We start from the raw sequence: 18425 nt of genomic DNA, 5'->3' as shown, positions 1-18425 counted from the left end.
TGAAAGTAATACCAGTAGCAACACAGAAGGACGGGGCATGAATAAAGTGGAGCAAATTGGAAGTTATTACGGAGTGATGGTGGAGGGCTTCTGACCATGGGAAATTGTTGTGCTTAACGAGAAAAGAAAATTTGATATTTTCTCATGAGAATTCTGTGCTCATCTCTCCTATTCCCAAGTACACTCACCCCCACAAAACTCCCGGATGACCAAAAATGGGTGAATGTCACAAAATCCTCACACCATACATTCTGTAAAAAAGTCCTCCCTTTTGGGGAGGGAGGTGAAAGTAAAATGGTGTATTTTAACCTCATCACCCCCTCATTGCTATATGGAGAAAATCCATAAAAATCATTTATGGGCGTACATTGAAGTGGAAACGTGACGTAAATAGCAAACACCCAATTTTTATCTCACCTTTCTGATACACACAATGCTGAAAGGAAAAGATCTTTCACATCACACACAAACCCACCCCTCCTACAATCCCCAAGTACCCATATTTTCACGGGAGAAGTGACACTGAGTGGCCTTTTGGTGTCCATATTTCCCTCAACGAGCCGTAAAAGCCATGATCAACATGACAAGATGAGTCAGTAGCCTTGTATTGAATTTCACAATCCATGCATTTTTGCCACCATCATCTTTATGGTTTTACCATCAACATCAGAAGCTTTTTTCTGTTTTTTTTTTCTATGAATATATGTATACATTGGAAAAGCTACCGGAGGAAAAAACTCGTAGATTATTGGATTCTTTGTTTAATTATACAGCCCCAATTTTGAGATCATTTCCATTGAAATATATATAAATTGTATACAGAATGATCGGGAAATTAGGTCATAATTTTAGCAAATTTTTCTGCAAATTCCTCTCATAAAAAGCTGCGAATATTCAATAAATATTTCTCTGCATTTTTTTTGAAGCAGATTGCTTATAAATTGTAATCACTCCCTGGTCATGACCTAACTTCCTGGTCACCTTCTATTTCCAATGAAGTACCATAGTTCAAACCACACAAATAGCTTTTGTCGTGCACTTTGTGAATTTAATTAAAATATTTCTCTTTTGGGAGCAAATACCCTCAGAGAGCATAAATTGAAATAATTCCATGAATATACCGGAAATTGAATAAATATCTTATATACACCTAAGCATAATTTTCCTCATAGGTAAACAGGGGGGTGTTTCATGGGTATTCCCCACAGAGTGAGAATACCTAACAGATATAAATCCTCTCCCACTAATGCAATCATATCGTATTGCATTTATAATGAGTATTCACCAGCTTAGAAACGATAATTTCCATCGTAATTTCCTCTTCTACCACCAAGGAAGCTTAGGTCACTTTGAGGAATTTCCGGGGAACCTTCTCCATTGGTCAGAAAATTAGTTTTCTACCATCAAAGAAGAAAATTTTCCACCATGAGACGTACGTCAATTTTATACGAAGGTTCATTAAACTTGACGTAAAGAAGTTTCCATTTGTGCAGGACTTAAGTTGTCAAGGGATTTTTCGCTATTGGAGCTTTTTCCCTGGCTTTTTCATGATAGACACGAACTAAAATGAAGCAACGTGGTTACGAAATCTTTCTTCATTTATTGAACATGGGATAGTTTTTACCTCAGCGAGAACACGAAGAATCAGAATCAGTCATACGTTGACCCAAAGATTCGATTTTGAAAATGTTTCATTTTGTATAGATCAAATTAGAACAAGATTATGTCTTTACAATCGCTGATCATTTTATGACCACAAAAGGACACTCCCAAGAATTCTCAGGATCAGGAAGGATAAAAAACCGAAAATTTTTGAGTTTGGATTCTTTTCCCAAAAATGTCTTATTTGAGCTCAAAATAACCCACAAAATTATTTTTCAGTTCAATCAGCTCTCTAGATTGATCGCCATCCTGAAAGGGATAAAAAGGAAATCCATTCAGGAGTAAGAATTTCTGGAAGAAATAAAGTGTTTTTGTGTCTTTCTATGCAACTAAAATGTAAATTGTTGAATTCCAATTACAAATCCCAACTGCAGTACCAAATTGGTCACTTTAACCACACTTTGTGGTTTCACAGATGTGGTCAATTTTACTATGTACCTATATAGCTTTCAATGCTAAATATTCACTCTGTGATTTTCTCTTTGCAATTCTCATTTCACTCAAAATGCCAATTGACGGGGATTTTTCCCTCAAAAAGGGTGCTAAAGAATGCCATTTTCCCCGCAACATAAATGGATGAAAATCGTTTCCAAACATCCACCCACAGTTTGGCCCGGCTTTCCAATCGATTTCGTATATAGCGTTAACACATGGTGGCGTATGTAAGAAATATTCACATAGAACGTACTCAATCAATGTGGCAAAATGTGACTGGCACATGGACACGAGAAAGTGTGGGTGAAAAATCACTACAATAAATTCTAAATCCATTTAGTACTTGTCCTAAGAGAGGGTGAAAACCATTTGAGGAGTAACTCTCAGTCAGCGCACATTCTGGGTGCTGTATATGTACCTACGACGACAAATGTATTCGCTTTGACCACCACATGGAATTGAAATTGAGCCATTTTGAGCTCTCAATTTAACATTCGCGACCGTACCTTTTAGGTGAATTGATTTGAATGTTTTTTTTTTCAGAGCACTGAAAATGGAGAAATTGGAAAATGTTTTTCATTAACTAGTAAATTGAATGGGGAAATATAATTAGGGAAATTCATCTGAACAATGTAAAGCTTTTGTAAAAAAAAAATATCGTCAAATTCTTTGAATGAAAATATTGTGAAAGCTTTCAAAGAGTTTGAGAAAATCTCTGTGTGATGAAATAAAAGGGAAATAAATCCAGCTTTATGACAATTTATTTGCAATTCGTGCTTTTGAGTTGAAATCTTTACGTGCACTTTACCCACCCAATCTATGCTGTAGACATCACCTGACACGGTAAAACCATCATGTCCGAAAAAGCAGCAACAAGACATAAGCAGCTTCCAATGATACGAGATGCTTTGCAAAATAACCGAGAAAATGCAGCGCATGTCTTTAAATATTTCTCAACTCTCACAACAGTTGCCGTCCTATTCTCTGTAGGTCATGGCGGGTCACGTAGATGAGAAATATTCCAAGAATGCAATGCATTTGTATGACAATTTACCAACGACGAGCGGATTCTTTTGAATATTTTATGGAAAATGAGTGAAAATATTGACAAACGATGAAATTAAATTTTCATATTTAAATATGTTTGTAAGTACATATATGTACGTATTTGAATTTTAATGTTAATACATATTTTATGAAGGTAATATTTAAAACCAAAGAATTTAAATTTTTTCTCGTCTACACCCCATAAAATGCAAAAGGGGTGTTCAACTACAGAGTTTTAAAAACCATAAATCTAGGAATTGTTTTTTTAGCTAAAAGAATTTTTTTAAACACTTAAGGATCATAAAGAATCCAGCGTAGGCAATTACGTGAAAATAATTTTTAGGGGTTCCTTTGAACTCAAATAAGACATTTTTGGCCAAATTGATCCTTAAGGCGCTAACTACTCTGTCATTAATAATAAATAAATTGAAGATTTTTTAACTTAAACTATTTCCTTAACTATTTCCAAATGTTTAATTCTTAATTTTCATAGTTTTTCCGCCTCAATAAAAAATCATAGAAAATAATTTATCTAATGTCTAAATCAATAAAAACATGCCTATTTAGAAAAACATTGATGCAAATAATAATAAACTCAGTGATTTAGTGAGAAAATCTATCTATATAGAGAGGATCAATATTTCGTGAGATGAAATGGATTTGAGCTGTGAGAGAACGCAAGAGAATCATAAATAAATGATTTTATCCTTTTGCAGTGAATTCCAAATAAAATATATCCTTACACCAAATAAATTCTCACACATATAAAGTACATATTCGGACCAGATAAGTATGCATGTCACCCTGTGAATCAGAGAGATACATATAATTATTTATGTAGAGCATCTCATTTTGTATTCATTTCGAGATTGACGTGCTTTTGGCAAAAGGACCGTGATTTTCAATTAACCCCATTTCCCATTTGCACATCAAGAGGCGAGATGGGAATGAAAAGTTTTTTTTTTCGAGAGTTTTTGAAGGTCTTCAAGTGTCTCAATAAATTTAATGGAAAATGAATCACGCTGAAATAGGAGAATTCAATTTGAAAAACTCTTTTATATATTTTTTACTTGCTCCCTTTCAGCGCAGAAATTCCCCTTTACGTTGAACTCCATTATTAATTTGAAACTGATTAAGAAAAGATTTTTTTTTTGTGAAAGCGAAACTTATATGTGTGAAATGGAGTGTTATAGAATCGTGAATTGTATGCAGAAATCTTACAGAACAGTCTGTTTATTGGTTTTTGTGGCGCAACCATCGACAAAGGGGACGCGAAAAATAGAACAAAATGGCGTAGAGATTAGTAAAGTCAAAAAAAATATTAAAAGAATGAAGACAAAATGCAATTTGTTAAGTACTTTTGGAAATTACAGTGCTATATTGTAAATTCTTGCTGAAGTAATTCAACAGAACAACCATAAAGTACTTTGTCATTGTTATGGAGGTGTGCGACCAGGTGAAGGTGGGTTGGCCGCAGAAGTTGCGGGCTTGTAGTGTCAAGTGGGTGTGAGACGTTAAATGAAAAGCACCCCCACCGACAATGTAATACCCTATGTTTTGTCACCCACCTCCCACCCCCATTTGCCATCCTTATACAGGAGGAGGCTTGTGTGGAAAAGTTTGAACTCTATTTGGTTCCCACCACACACGTTAAATTGCTCCAAAAGCACATTGTGCACCCATCTACCCCACCGAAAAAGCTCGCCCGCCCACAATGAACCCAGCTGGAGAGTTTACCCATTTTGGTGTCGTTGGGCGATGTGAATTTAATATTTAAGCAATGCATTATTCAAAATTTTGTATATTGTGTGTCCATTTTGTATTCAACAATCTCTCGCGTACTTTTGGTGGAAAAGTAAAATATATAATGTGGCGTGGGGTACACAAGAACATCGCTTGTATTCCATTTTGCTGGGTAAATGCGTCTAAGTTTTTTTTTCGGAGAATCTAGAGTGAATTTTATGTCTTTGTTGGAAGTCTCCCACCGCTATATCCCTTAAAAAACTTTTGTGAAGTGGCAAAACTTTTCATCGATAACACTCGACGCCTGGGAAAAAGAAAAAGGTTCCCTTGCTATGGTGTGAGGGGAGATAGAAGTTATTTACAAAGATGGTTCATTTGGGTCCTCATTCATACATACTATTGATTTTCTCCCTGTGTCCTTAAGGATTATTTTCTGGGAACATTAATAGGTAACATAAAACATATATTTTTTTGTAATAAGTTTAGGTTTCTATTATGTACCTTAATTACGTAGAATGTTCAAAGGAAAAGAACTTGCATTTGTTAGTGATATTGATGAATATCTTTGAGTGTTGCTTATTCAAAACCACATTACCTCAATGACGACATTTGCAAGTTCATTCATCTACACACACACACACACTATATGGCCCGGAAGTACGTTTATGCGGGGATGCTACCCACAAAAAGCATCCCCTTTAGTGTGTTCTCATATAAAGTTTAAGTTGAGTTATTGTATGTAAAATTTGTACAACATGGTTGAGAGGAAAGTGGTTGGTAAAATGGACTGAACCATTAAAGGAGTCATCAGGACCTCTGGGGTAGTTTTATTTCATTACATAACTTAGCAAATGGACTGCATGATGAAATCTCTCTTCATGGCTCTTTATTCAAAACTACCCTCCGTTAGCCAATGTATAAATTTGCCACTTGACTACGACTAAAGTTGGGTAAATTTTCATTATAAACTCCCTCACGCTACACACAAATATTCAGATAATTCACACTCTATCACTTAATAGAGACCCAAAAATTATTTACATTGTAATTAATGAGGAAAATCCCTTTTTCTCTGAAAAAATTTAAATTTTTTCCAAGTCCGTTACTTACATTGGAAGTTTATTTGATTTTTAAATTACTTTCTTATCAAATAATACTTTATGAGAAGGTGAGAAAGCAGAAGTTGGTATTCAAAATATGAATATTCAAAAATGTTGCAATTTCATTTATATGTACGTACATATACATACATTTATGAATTAAAAACACCCTTAAGGGTACAAAAAACATTTACTCATCATCCATGCTTTGCCATTAATGGGAATTGTTTGAACATTTTCCCACAACAAAATTTATCTCGCACAAATATCAATTTTCTACCCACGTGCTATTTATTTTTCCTTCATCCCATTCATTTTCCAAATTATCATTCACCCTTGGAGGAATCTCGCAGAATTTCTGGGGAATTAAATTTTAAAATTGACAGGCTCAAATGGAAAGTTTTAAATCATCAAAATTAACTCAATTAGGTTTTCTTGTACCTTCCTTTTAGGCTTCAAATTATAACCTTATTCCTCATGATTAGGTTGAAAATTTTCAATGAAAAATCACAAAGAGAGAGAAAATGTGCTTATTTTTGTTGGAAAACTATTTCAAACACCGCATAAAAATTATTTTGTAACAATTTTTAATAATAAGACAACAAAGTCTAAAAATAAAAATAAACAAAGAAATTAAAAATGAATATCATCCGTTTTTGAAATATACAATTTTAAAATAAATTGAAAATATTTGATGGAAATGTCATTGGGAAATTTATCTGCAATACAAATTGATTTTTCACCGGCAAAAATAGCAATGTCATTTTTTCCATTATCTCCCCATACCCCGCGCACTTTCCCATTTTCCGTTATCTGGATTTCCTTTCACATCCGACCAATTGTGGGGTGAATTGAGATATAAATATTTTTCCACTCAGATTCGCACAGTGCACAAAATGTAGGTCAGGAAATCTCGGGGGTATTCCGGGGTTTTGTATGCTGAGGGTGAAAAAAAAATAAATGCTTCATGACCCCAAAAAAAAGGAGATGTCATTCAATTAAATTTTAATTGAATCCACACAGAGTGGTGAGGGGCTGATTTTTGACAGTCGTTCAAGTAGACCCATACTAAAAATGCCACTTTCGGTTCAATCATCTACCAAAACTGAACGGATGGGCCGATTTTCGAAAATCTACCATCGTTGGAAAGGGGATGAATGTAGCTTTCCGAATCTATGCCACTTTTCAAAATCTGTCTCACACAGCCTGAGATATTGGCGATTGAAGTCAAGGGTACATTTAAAACCTATATTGGTGGTCCTATTATTTTTCTCGGCACTGTATGAAGTCCTCGTACCTTTCAAAAGAGCGCGCGTGAATGAAACGGATATCCGGTGAATGGGGTGGTGAATCTTCACATCCTCCGTTGAATATATATATATACATTTTATGCTGACGCAATGGCGCACCTTTTCTCTATTGAATTACATCCGATTCACACAGGTTCCCACTTCCTCTAATGCCACGAAGGTGAAAGCCATAATTATCACACTTTGCTCTTGTTGGAGCACATACACACATATACCACCAAGGGTTTGGAAAAGGCATAAAAAATCATATTTCCTAGTTAGATAGAACAAAATGATTTAAGAAAGAGTTCTAGGGCAGTAAATTTCCTAAAGAAATGAGCTATACATTTCGCTTTATCTGTTTGGGAAATATGATATTTTGAGCTTTTTCTAAACCCTTAAGTGACTTTTTTAACCCCGGTCTCCCCTAACCATGGTACCGACTTTGATAAAATTACCATAGTTCTAAAAGAAGAAAAAACATTCGTTTTGGAACATTGATTTATCAAAATCGGTGCTCAACCTGGAATCAGTGGTTAAATAAAAACATTTTTTTTAGATCTTAATTTTTATAAGTAAATTATTTGGAAATTTTTAATGGTAGTGTAGTTACTTAAATTTTGTCCTTATGTCATTTTACATATGGTTATGTGGCGTTAAAGCTCGTTTTTTTTTGGTCCGATTTTTATAGTTTCAAGTCTTTAATTTAAATCTGACTTTTCGGAAAATTTGAGTCATTCTTCAGGGCTTTAAATTTAAATGTTTCGATTTTACATAAACTATACGTCAAAAATCTTGACATTGCCACGAAACTCCCGTTCTTTCGTACTCATGCCCTGAGGGAAGAACTTAGATTTCAGGAAACATCGATTTTAAATAAAATTCCTTAAGCCAAAAAAATTTGAGCAAAAATATTACGAATGGTTGGTAATCTTATCAATCTACACGTGGTTATTTCAACAAACTTTCCCTCCCAGTGCACTCACAGGAGCTTTAAAAGCCTCACACAAAGACTCAAATTGTAGGGTGGGAACGGATGTAGGGAAAAGCGTGGGAATGGCGCGGGAGAGAATGAAACTTTTTACTTCCGGAATATTGTCTAGTTTCGAAATAAATCCACTTCCTCCCCATGCTTTAGAGAGACTCCTGTGTGCGCTCTTGTTACTTTTGTTCCTCGGACAGATTTTATTGTTACGCCATTACATTTGAATTATGTGTCCCACCCCGTAAGGGAGATTCTTCTCTCTACATCCTCAAAATCCCTTTTTTCGGGGAGTGGTGCGAGGTAAAAAAGAGGAGCCACCCACACACTATTTCGTTGGGGCTGTATATCCAAAGAATTGGGAAAGTTCTGCCGGAAGTAAATTTAATTATTTAAAAACTTTGACTCTAAAATGGAAATTGGGATATCCTTGTGCCTCTTTTACTGAATTGTACGTACCTACTGCATGGAATATTTTTTCTCCTTGTATTCCAAAACTTTACATGGTAATCGCATTTAATTCACAAAATGAACTAAAAGCACTTCGTTTCTTTGGAAATCGTAGATTGGAAAAGAATTTTGGAGTGGATGAAAATTTATGCGGAGGGATATTGGGAATTAGCAATTCTTCTGCATTAAGGCGATTGGAAAGTACCATAAGTAAATGAAGAGAAAACTTTTTACTCTATACAATTTAAGTTTATTGCCCTATTTTTGGGTATTCTTTGAATATTCCGGCTAAGAAGGATTATTAAAATCCGATGGGATTTTTAAAACAAAATTGTATCGAGTCTTGCTTAAGTTAAAGCTATATGCTCCATGCAAGTAAATGTGTTCTAACGGATGAGTTATTTTAATGAAAAGCCCTCCAAACTTTCTCCAACACTTGATGTTGTAATTTCAAAAGCTCTGTCGTTTTATCCTTTGAGATGAATTTCATACATATAGTACACACTCACAGCATACTCACAAGTATGATGTTTATCAAAGAGCCACCCCCACATGTATATACTTCAGGTTCTTGTCATCAAGTCATATATCAAATTTAATTGGGAAACATATTGAGATATCTCTTGGCATTAATTAAGGGCTACATCAATGCTTAAACGGTCAGTGAAGTTCCTCATATATGATGCTCCCTGTTGTAAATAAATATTATATATTTTACTTCTTGGCAAATAAAAGGGACCAAAAGGAACATGAAAGCAGGGAACTTTGAAAGCAAATTATTTAATTTAATTTTACTTTTGCGATTTTGGAGAATCACAAGTAGATGCGGTATGTTTTGCTTGATAGGGATGGCCCAGTTTCAGGGCAATGAAATCCAAAACTGGAGAAATTGGCACCACACCGCAGGGATCGATGGAGAAGAGCCAAAACGTGCTAGGAATTGCTTTGGCCAATAAAATCGAAATGGTTCTCATTGCAATAAAATGTGCCATTCTCAAGGACCACCGAGAACCACTGGGGAAGCTCACACAAGAGGTTGTTTCTGTGGAGAAATATCTTGCTTCTTTCCCACCATCCTCCCTTATACTGTGTGACTATAGTACCCACAAACTGGGTGAGACACCAAGCAGTAATTGAAAATTCAATGGGAATAAATGGGGGGCGAGGAGGTGTGAAAAAAAATGAGGCGTCGAAGGTGGATTCGACAAGCGGAAAATATTCTTTTGCCATTTAAATTCTGTCTCTTGCATTCTTTTGCCATTTATGGTGCAGCATGTCTTTTGCTTGCTAAGATCATCCAATGAGATGCATCATTATGCTGGAAAGAAGAGAACTTTATGTACTATGGGTTAACCAACCAAGTAGACAAAACTATGCAAATTTTTATGGGTGAAGAGTGATCATAAATTGCGCATTTTTCTTCGTTTTTCGTTCTCTTTCTATAAATTATCCTAATAGATTTTTTTTTAATATTCGTAATTCTTCAAACAAAATATTTTCTTTCAAAGAGTAGGATTCGTTTTGACATTGTTGTTACTCAAAAGTTTTTTTTCCTAATTTGTTAAACAGAATTTTTGTTGGAAAATTTATGAATATCCATGCAAAGTTTTTCCCAGAAATGATTAATAGAATAAACAGGTAAATTCTCCGTATGGGATATAGCTTTTAATTTAACATGAAAATACAACCCTTTTAGTCTGTATTTGTTTAAATTGTTGGTAAAGGATAGAAAAGGTTTCTATGAAAAGTTCTCTGTAAATGTATCAATGAAATATGTGTTAAGGGAGATCAAAAGACTTTCCATTTGCCTACAAAAATTCAATCCATTAAAAGATTTTCTTTAGGAAAATTATGTGATGGCTTTCCGGACAAATATCAAAAAGTTAAAACGAATTCTGTGAAAGAAATAAAATCATTTTACATTTATTTATTTAACAGATTGTGGATGGTAATGCAAAGACTGATGTCTCCAATCGCCGAGAACCAGGAATGTTCTGTGGCGAAGCTGAGCAGCCGCAAACATTCATTAGTGAAACGAGCTATGTTAAAATACTTTTTCACACTGACAATTTTACGGATCAGGTGAGTTTATCACGGGATTTAGTTTTCCTGCGATTTGTATATACAAGAAAATATTGATTTTCCATTTCCCAAAAATCTCAGACATTGCCCCATGGAGGAGGAAAATGCCAAAATTGGGCATTTTGTGGTGTGGCCAAATAGAAAATTTATGCAAATTAGCATGTTGGTGCTTGGAAGCCAGAATCAAGCGAAAATATTCGTATATTGAGTGAATTTTTGGTCATTTTAATTAATTAATCCACCGAGTGAGAAAATTCAATAATACACCCTACCCTCCCTTCCCCAGAAAATTAGCCACTAGATGAGTTACCACAATGTACATTGTTCATATGATGTACAAATTGATGGGGTTAACAGAATGTCTCATTGATGGGTGGTAACTATATATAATGCTGAATCAATGGCTCTGTAATTAATGGGCGCGCGGGCATCAATGGGACAAAATTCTCATCGATATTTTGCCATTAATTAGTGAGTGATTTATCGCATTTCCTATTTTCATAATTTTCTAACATGCCACATAGAGTTGCAAAATAACCTCTGATCAAACCACATTGTGTGCCATATATAAGCTGTTCAAGAGGAAAATCCGATATACAACACTGAAATAACCATACCAACATTTCCCCCAAATGACCCACATTTATTCCATGCTAAGTTCATAGCACCTGGTAGTCTGGAAAATAAACTAAAATTTTTATGCAAAATACATCCAATTTCGAAGAAGAATAAAATAAATTTTGTGATTCATCCCCTACATAGAAAGAAAATCCAAAATCATTAGCAATTCAATCAAAAGTAGGGGATAAAATGTAATCCAAAAAAGATGAAAATTTGACGCTCAAGACATGACAAATCTCTTGAAATTTGCTGAAAGAGTATGTCGGAGGATACGCGCCATGGTAATTGCTTGAGTAATCCCCAAATAAACTCCATAAGAAATTTTAATCTCTCCCCCGTACCAAGTTTGGATGGAGTTGTAATTGAATTGCAAAATATTTGTCACAAGATTCCACGCGAGAATTTATTGTCTCCCTGTCTTCTGGAACAAAATGAAATAATATAGATCCCATTGTTGGGAGAAAAATTGTCCTTTTTTTCGTATTGTTGGTGGATAGAGGAATAATTTTATTAACCGAAAATTTCCATTTGAATTTTCTATGATTTATTCTCGTGGAAGTTTTGAAAAAAAAAACTTTTCTAAATGGAAAAGGAATTTATTTAAATATCATGTTTGTAAAGAAGTTTTGCATGTTTAAATATGATATTTTTAAAGCTTATTTTTAAAGGCGAAATGTTTTACTTTATTTAATAGACCTGATGATGGGTGTAATCAATCCCGAAAGAACAATCTTTAATGTAAAAATTATCTTTTTGGTCACAACATAAACTATAAAAAAGATCTTAATCCCAAAACACCATGTCTCACAACGAATACTACCTCGTAGACCATAAACTATTACATTTTTCTTTCCTTAAGCCATATTTTCAATCGTTCATACTTTAGCCGTATAGAGAACATATTGTTGAACACAAGTCGCCAATGAGAAATTCTGTGATATTTCAGCATGAAAATATCTCGAGAAAATAGAAAATAACAATATACTTTATACATTTTCTCTCCTCCTGGGGGGCATATGCGCACATATTCTCGGAGATTTGCCAAAATGATAAAAATCAGACGAAAAAAAACTTCTCACAAGCAATATGGAAAAATTTACTGCATGAAACAATCTAGCATGACTTTTTAAATCTTTCCGCAGACATATTTCTCCTTCGAATCGAGAGCTGAGCAGCAAATGGAAGTCTATCTGCGCTATGGGCAGCATCCAGAATTATATCCCAATCGGAGGGGTGAAGTGGTCCAGGGGTAAGTCGTCATATCCTCCCTAAGGGGTGGAAATTTCAATCCCGAATAACCAAGTGATGGGTTGTTTATCAGAAATTCGCATCGCAATTGTGAAATGTGTGATAAATTGAAATTGTGTCCTGAACAGAACGCATTTTCCTTTTTTATTCCCCCCTTTTCCTTTTTGAATACGAACCCTCTGCAGCCTTTTTTTCCGTTTGAAAATAATCATACATCATGTATAATCTCCTACTTACAGGGGACACTGTGAGAAAAAAATATATTTTTTCAAACTTTTAACAATAGAGGAGAGCGGGGCTAATAAAGTCACTTAAGGGTTTGGAAAAGGCATAAAAAATCATATTTCCTAGCTAGATAAAACAAAATGATCTGAGAAAGAGTTGTAGGGCATTAAATTTCCTTTATCTGTTTGGGAAATATGATATTTTGAGCTTTTTCTAAACCCTTAAGTGACTTTTTTAACCCCGCTCTCCCCTACATACTTTGAATGTCAAAAGTTTTTTTTTGTAAAACTGACGTATATTTTTTAGCATTTGACGTTTATTTTCTAACGTTAGAAAATTCTTTTATGTATAAATTTTGACGTTTGTAACTTGACATTTCTTTTCTAGTGTTTGACTTTTTTTTCATATTTAGCCTATTCATTTAAACGTTTGAAATATTTTTTTATTTTTATTATAATTTTTGGTATAGAATTTGGTATTCTAATGAAACTTTTAATGGATATTAAGGCACATAAACACCCTTTCTGGCTACGCTCCTGTGCATTTAAATGAGTTAGAAATGAAGTAAAATAGGTCAGAATTACTACATCTGCCCCTATTATGATTTTAAAATATTTTTCTCCAAGTATATTTGAGAAGTGCTTCATATTTTGATAAGGATATTTTTCCATTTCAAACTTTAACGTTTTTTTACCCTTTGCGTTTCCCCAACAGGGCATACTGTGAACGTGAGTTTCGGGATTGTCGTCTGCAGACATGCTACGTCCAGTCACCCGCATACCCTGGTCTATATCCTCGTGCACTGAAATGTCGCTACCGGCTCCACACGAGGCAGCCATTTATCAAGCTCTACTTGCAGAACGAGCACTTTGCCGTTGATGGACAGAGGTAAATGCGCTTTTCCGGCATGACCACGGCACGTGTGGTAGTGTGATACATATGTACATAGTTTTGGAAAAATCCTTCCAAGACTGCAGATGCTTAACTTCATTATCCACGTCATAAAATATGTGTGACACACATTCTACTATATCCATTGTATCTTTTGCCTTTCCCCTTCTAACCCCATTTTTCTCATCTTTTCCACCCCATATAAGAGCGAAAGGGGGGAATTCATCCGGGAAATTCTATTTTCCATTCATTTCACTCACAAAACATCGATCGATTTAAAAGCTTTCCAAAACCACCCCCTTCACCACTGATCCCCATCCCAGTAAACACACAGTTGTGTGTTGCAGGCGGCAAACCACATGAAAATGTGTACTTACATGCAGAGATGGGGGTGGGTTGGAGCAATCCACTCCCCCAAGCCCCAATTCTCCGCATGTTCTGTACGTACACAAAATATACCCGAGAATTGTGAGAGAAAGAGCATGTCTGGAGGAAAATGACAAATAAAAGACTCCATTTGCTCGTGGTGCTGCGAGATTTTTTTTTGCCTCGTCTACAACACAATGCCTCTCTCGCGAGGATAAAGATTCCTCGCACTCAATACGATCCTCTTTATATCCATTTCTTGTATAGATACATTTTTCCTTCCCATTCAAAGTTACCTACATATTTTGCTAAAAAAGAAAACTTTGGGTACGAGAAAAACATTATGAATGTTGAATTTTAATTTAAAGAAAAGAAAAACCAAACAAAATATTTAATTCCCTTCACTACAAATTACTTTATTGTGTGAAGAAGATTAATTTCTATACGTATATGTATGTATGTATAGTTGGATTGTACTTCATTTTCACCTGAATGATTTTCACCTTTTCATAAACAACCAAACAACCTGAAATGGACTTGTTTTCCCAAACAACAATACCCCATCTCTATATGTTAAAAGACTTGCTAAAAGATTTAATGAACAAAAGTTGGATTGTTATAAGGTGTATGTGTAGTTTAAATTTACTTCACCACACACAATAGGTGGTACTCAATGACTCTATGGCTGAGGGATGGACTAAAATCGCTGTTTTTCTATGAATTTATTGAATTAAGAAGTATTTAAGGGGTAAGGTGGCTAATTTTTTTTAAGAAAACATTTAAAAAGTCTAAATTCCTAAAATTAAAATTTTTTGGGCTACCTTGAATGTTTTTTTTTTTGAGTAAAAATGTTGAGCTTTTAAATTTATTTTCTCTCTTTAGAGAGTGTGATGTAAAATTCTAGATTAAACATTTTCTTATTTAAAATCTACCTGATGGAGAATATAAAATTGTTTAAGGAGATTTGCTCCTCTTTCACGATCCATCGTTCTGGAAATTATGTTACTCCAAAATAACATTGACACACTTTCCACGCCTTAATGCTCGTTAAATAATAAAAAGCTCTTGGAAAAAGAAAGAGACCTAATTTGCAAGATTTATAGGAAATTTTCTACTATATCTCGATAAAATAAGCCAGAAATACATAAATAATTTAAAATTTTACCTACTAATTGACTACATTTAACTCCCGTCATATAAATCCGCCCATAATGTACTTCCTTTTTCATTAAAATCTCAATTTAAGTATGTATTAATTAAACAAATTTTAATGATAATTATGATGTATTAATTTATCGTGTTTACAACACCATTAAGGTATTGTATTAAAAATAATATTTTTATGCACAAAAAACATATGTGTGGGATAAAACCATTTATATGCACACTTTCTAGTGGTTTTTGTGAGGGATGGTAGGGTTTTTTTATTAATTAATTCATCATAAAAATTAAATACATATTAAATATTTTTTAACCAATAAAGTATTCCGTGTAACCGGATATATCAAGCTGTCTCGTGTTCTTCATAAAAACAAAAAAGATAACAAAAAATTTAAAAACCCTTAAAATTCCGATGAAATGATTTTCATAAATCCGCCAGTTTTTTTTTAACGAAAATTGTGTCTTTCCAAAACCGGTAGAGTTTTGAAAATCGACTACTAAAACTTGTTTGTCTTAAAAATACTTAATACGAAGCTTTACGAACTTTGTGTAGAAGACCCAGAACGAAGAGATTTGCAAAAATTGATCTTATAAAACCAATAGGGGAGAGTATGCCAAATATACAACTATACTTAATGAAATAAAATCACTTGACGGTACTACTCAGGTTATAGAAAATCTTACAGAGAAAAAAATTAAGCAATAACTTAGGTGAGATACGTTTATGAGATTCCATTTATGAGCTTCCCAAGGAAATCCCCTTGACGCGATGAGCACCAATATATAGAACTTTTGCACAACTGATGAAGTTTTCTGATATTGCGGTGGTGGAGCATGTCAGGAGGTGTTCATATATTTCCACCTCTAAGCTTTTGGGGTTCAGGAGGAAAAGGTGTGTGTGTGTGTGTGGTGTCGAGCAGATAAATTGCGAACGTATACACAACACCTCCATTGCATACCCCAACCCTCAAGAAAAAAAAACAAGGATTCATCTATGTGGAAAAGCTATGAGGCTGGGGATTCAACGAAGGGATTCTCTGGCATGACATTTGTGTGAATATTGGAGAAAATGTGGCAGAGAACATGCAGATTATAATGTGGAATTACATACAGCTGTATCACATACATTTTATAGGATAATACCATGTGTGGGAGGGATAAATTCCTTTTCTCCATATTCCGAAAAATATACTAGTATAGTTTCCCTGTCGAAAAATTCCACTGTATACACCATAAATTTACATTTACCCCACACAGGGATGCTCTTCGGGCTTCTTCATAAAGTTATAGAACATTAAATGTTTTAATAAATGATCTGTGTGAGGCAAATTAAATCAATTTAACCTGAGAGAATTACTGGAATTCAGTTTTAACATCTCAATAATAACTATTTTAGTATACAAAATGTAATTTAACCGTTGTTATGTGACCATTTATTGGCACAAAGACAGAAAAGATCCAGAATTTAGAACACTAGAAAAGAAATCAATGTTGAACATTATTTCAGTAATATACAAATCCCCGAGTATTACACAGGATATGATACGTACATATGTACATTATGGAAAAGCTTTCACCATGGTGATGCATTATTGTGTAAGAGAAATGTTCTCGACATTTTTAGCTGTGTTTCTTTCAGACACAGCTTTTGTGTACCGAGCAAAATCGAAAGTCGTCAGATCGGGCTCAAACTTGGGATGAGCACGAATTAGGGTCCCCACATTCCAAAAAACGTATGCGCCAAAAAAATTTTTTTCCGGCCGTCCGTCCGGCCGTCTGGCCGTCCGGCCGTCCGGCCGTCCGGCCGGAGTACAACGCTAAATTGCGAGAGAACGGTGATAGATAGAGACTTGCGGTAAACGGCAAAGTTTAAATATCGACTGGAAGACATCCGATTATGATGTCAAATTTTACCCCCCACCCCCCCGTCCGCCATTTTGAATAACCTCAAAATTTTGTTTTCGCTATATCTCAGCCCCTATTATAGCTAGAGGGCTGAAATTTTGATATGTTGTAGGGGCCATCAATACCTTTCCAACGATACCTCATTTTCGAAAATCGGTCAAGCCGTTTAGTCAATATGGCCGCCACAATTTTTTATCGAAAATCGATCATAACTCGAAAACGGCTTGACCGATTTCGATCAACCCAGGCTCAAATGAAAGCTCTCAACAAGCGCTACAACTCTCTAGAACATCCGAAGTTTCAAAAGTGACCGCTAGGGGGCCAAAAATCAAAAACAAAATTTTCGATGAGTTTTCGATGAATATCTCGAAAACGCCATTATCGATTTGCTTCATTTTTTGATATGTTATATCTGACTATATTATCTAGCTCCATGCCAAAAATGAAGAAAATCTATGTCTCCGTTCTCGAGATATAGCCTTCCAAAGTTGGCATGTCATATCTCGGGTTCTACAAGTCCGATTTTGATCAACTCAAGTGCAAATGAAAGGTTTCGTGAAGCCCTACAAATGTCTAGAACATTGCAACTTCGAGAAATGACCGCGAGAGGCGCTAAAGTCAAAATCTAAATTTTCGAAAATTTCGAACTCGTATATTTCGAAAATGCCATTATCGATTTACTTCATATTTTAATATATTATAGTTGAGGTTAAGACCTTTCCAACGATAGCTCAAACTCGAAAATCTATGGAGCCGTTCCCGAGATATGGCGTTTTAAAGATTTCTTGGGGGATGACTTTTCAACTTTTCCCGATTTTGCCTGTATTTAAACAAATTCGCGTTCTAGTTTGCTCTCACAAAATTGGTACACTGAAAGAAACACAGCTCTCGTAAGCTTGGTCAGCTTACCCGTACATTTTTAAATCCTTTTTTGAATACTATGAATAAGACTCCTTAAAAAATCCAGCAGAATAGGAAAATGTTTTTCTTTTATATACCTATTGTGAATGTCTTGTGGTGGAAAAATCTTCTCTTATAATTACCAAGAATAAATAAGGATGAATATGTAAATAAAATGAAATAAATTCCCAAGAATAAAATGTTCTAAAAGCCATGTGGAACGAGGGATAAGGATTAATATAAATAAGAATTTCACAATGCAAAGAGTAAAATACAATCTTTATTGAAAAAGTGGTTTGCAAAGAACTTTTGTCCAAA

At 34.7% G+C, this 18425-nt stretch overlaps 2 protein-coding genes across 2 annotated transcripts in view; both read left to right on the top strand.

Annotated features, from left to right (window-relative positions):
- The window catches only part of LOC129796209 (mitochondrial uncoupling protein Bmcp-like), a 590308-nt gene that overhangs the window by 559935 nt on the left and 11948 nt on the right, over positions 1-18425 (top strand). The gene's annotated exons all lie outside the window — the stretch shown is intronic.
- Positions 1-18425, top strand: part of LOC129796055 (uncharacterized) — an 85529-nt gene that overhangs the window by 58620 nt on the left and 8484 nt on the right. Inside the window, exons 3-5 of the mRNA XM_055837741.1 lie at positions 10647-10790; positions 12554-12660; positions 13599-13772. Of these exons, the coding sequence (XP_055693716.1) occupies positions 10647-10790; positions 12554-12660; positions 13599-13772 (425 nt within the window). The remainder of the gene's footprint in view (positions 1-10646; positions 10791-12553; positions 12661-13598; positions 13773-18425) is intronic.

The sequence above is a fragment of the Lutzomyia longipalpis genome, chromosome 4 (genome assembly GCF_024334085.1).
Source record: "Lutzomyia longipalpis isolate SR_M1_2022 chromosome 4, ASM2433408v1".
NCBI classification, from domain to species: Eukaryota; Metazoa; Arthropoda; class Insecta; order Diptera; family Psychodidae; genus Lutzomyia; species Lutzomyia longipalpis.
Note: the sequence above shows the minus strand (reverse complement) of the source record. Positions and strands in the feature narration are given on the sequence as shown.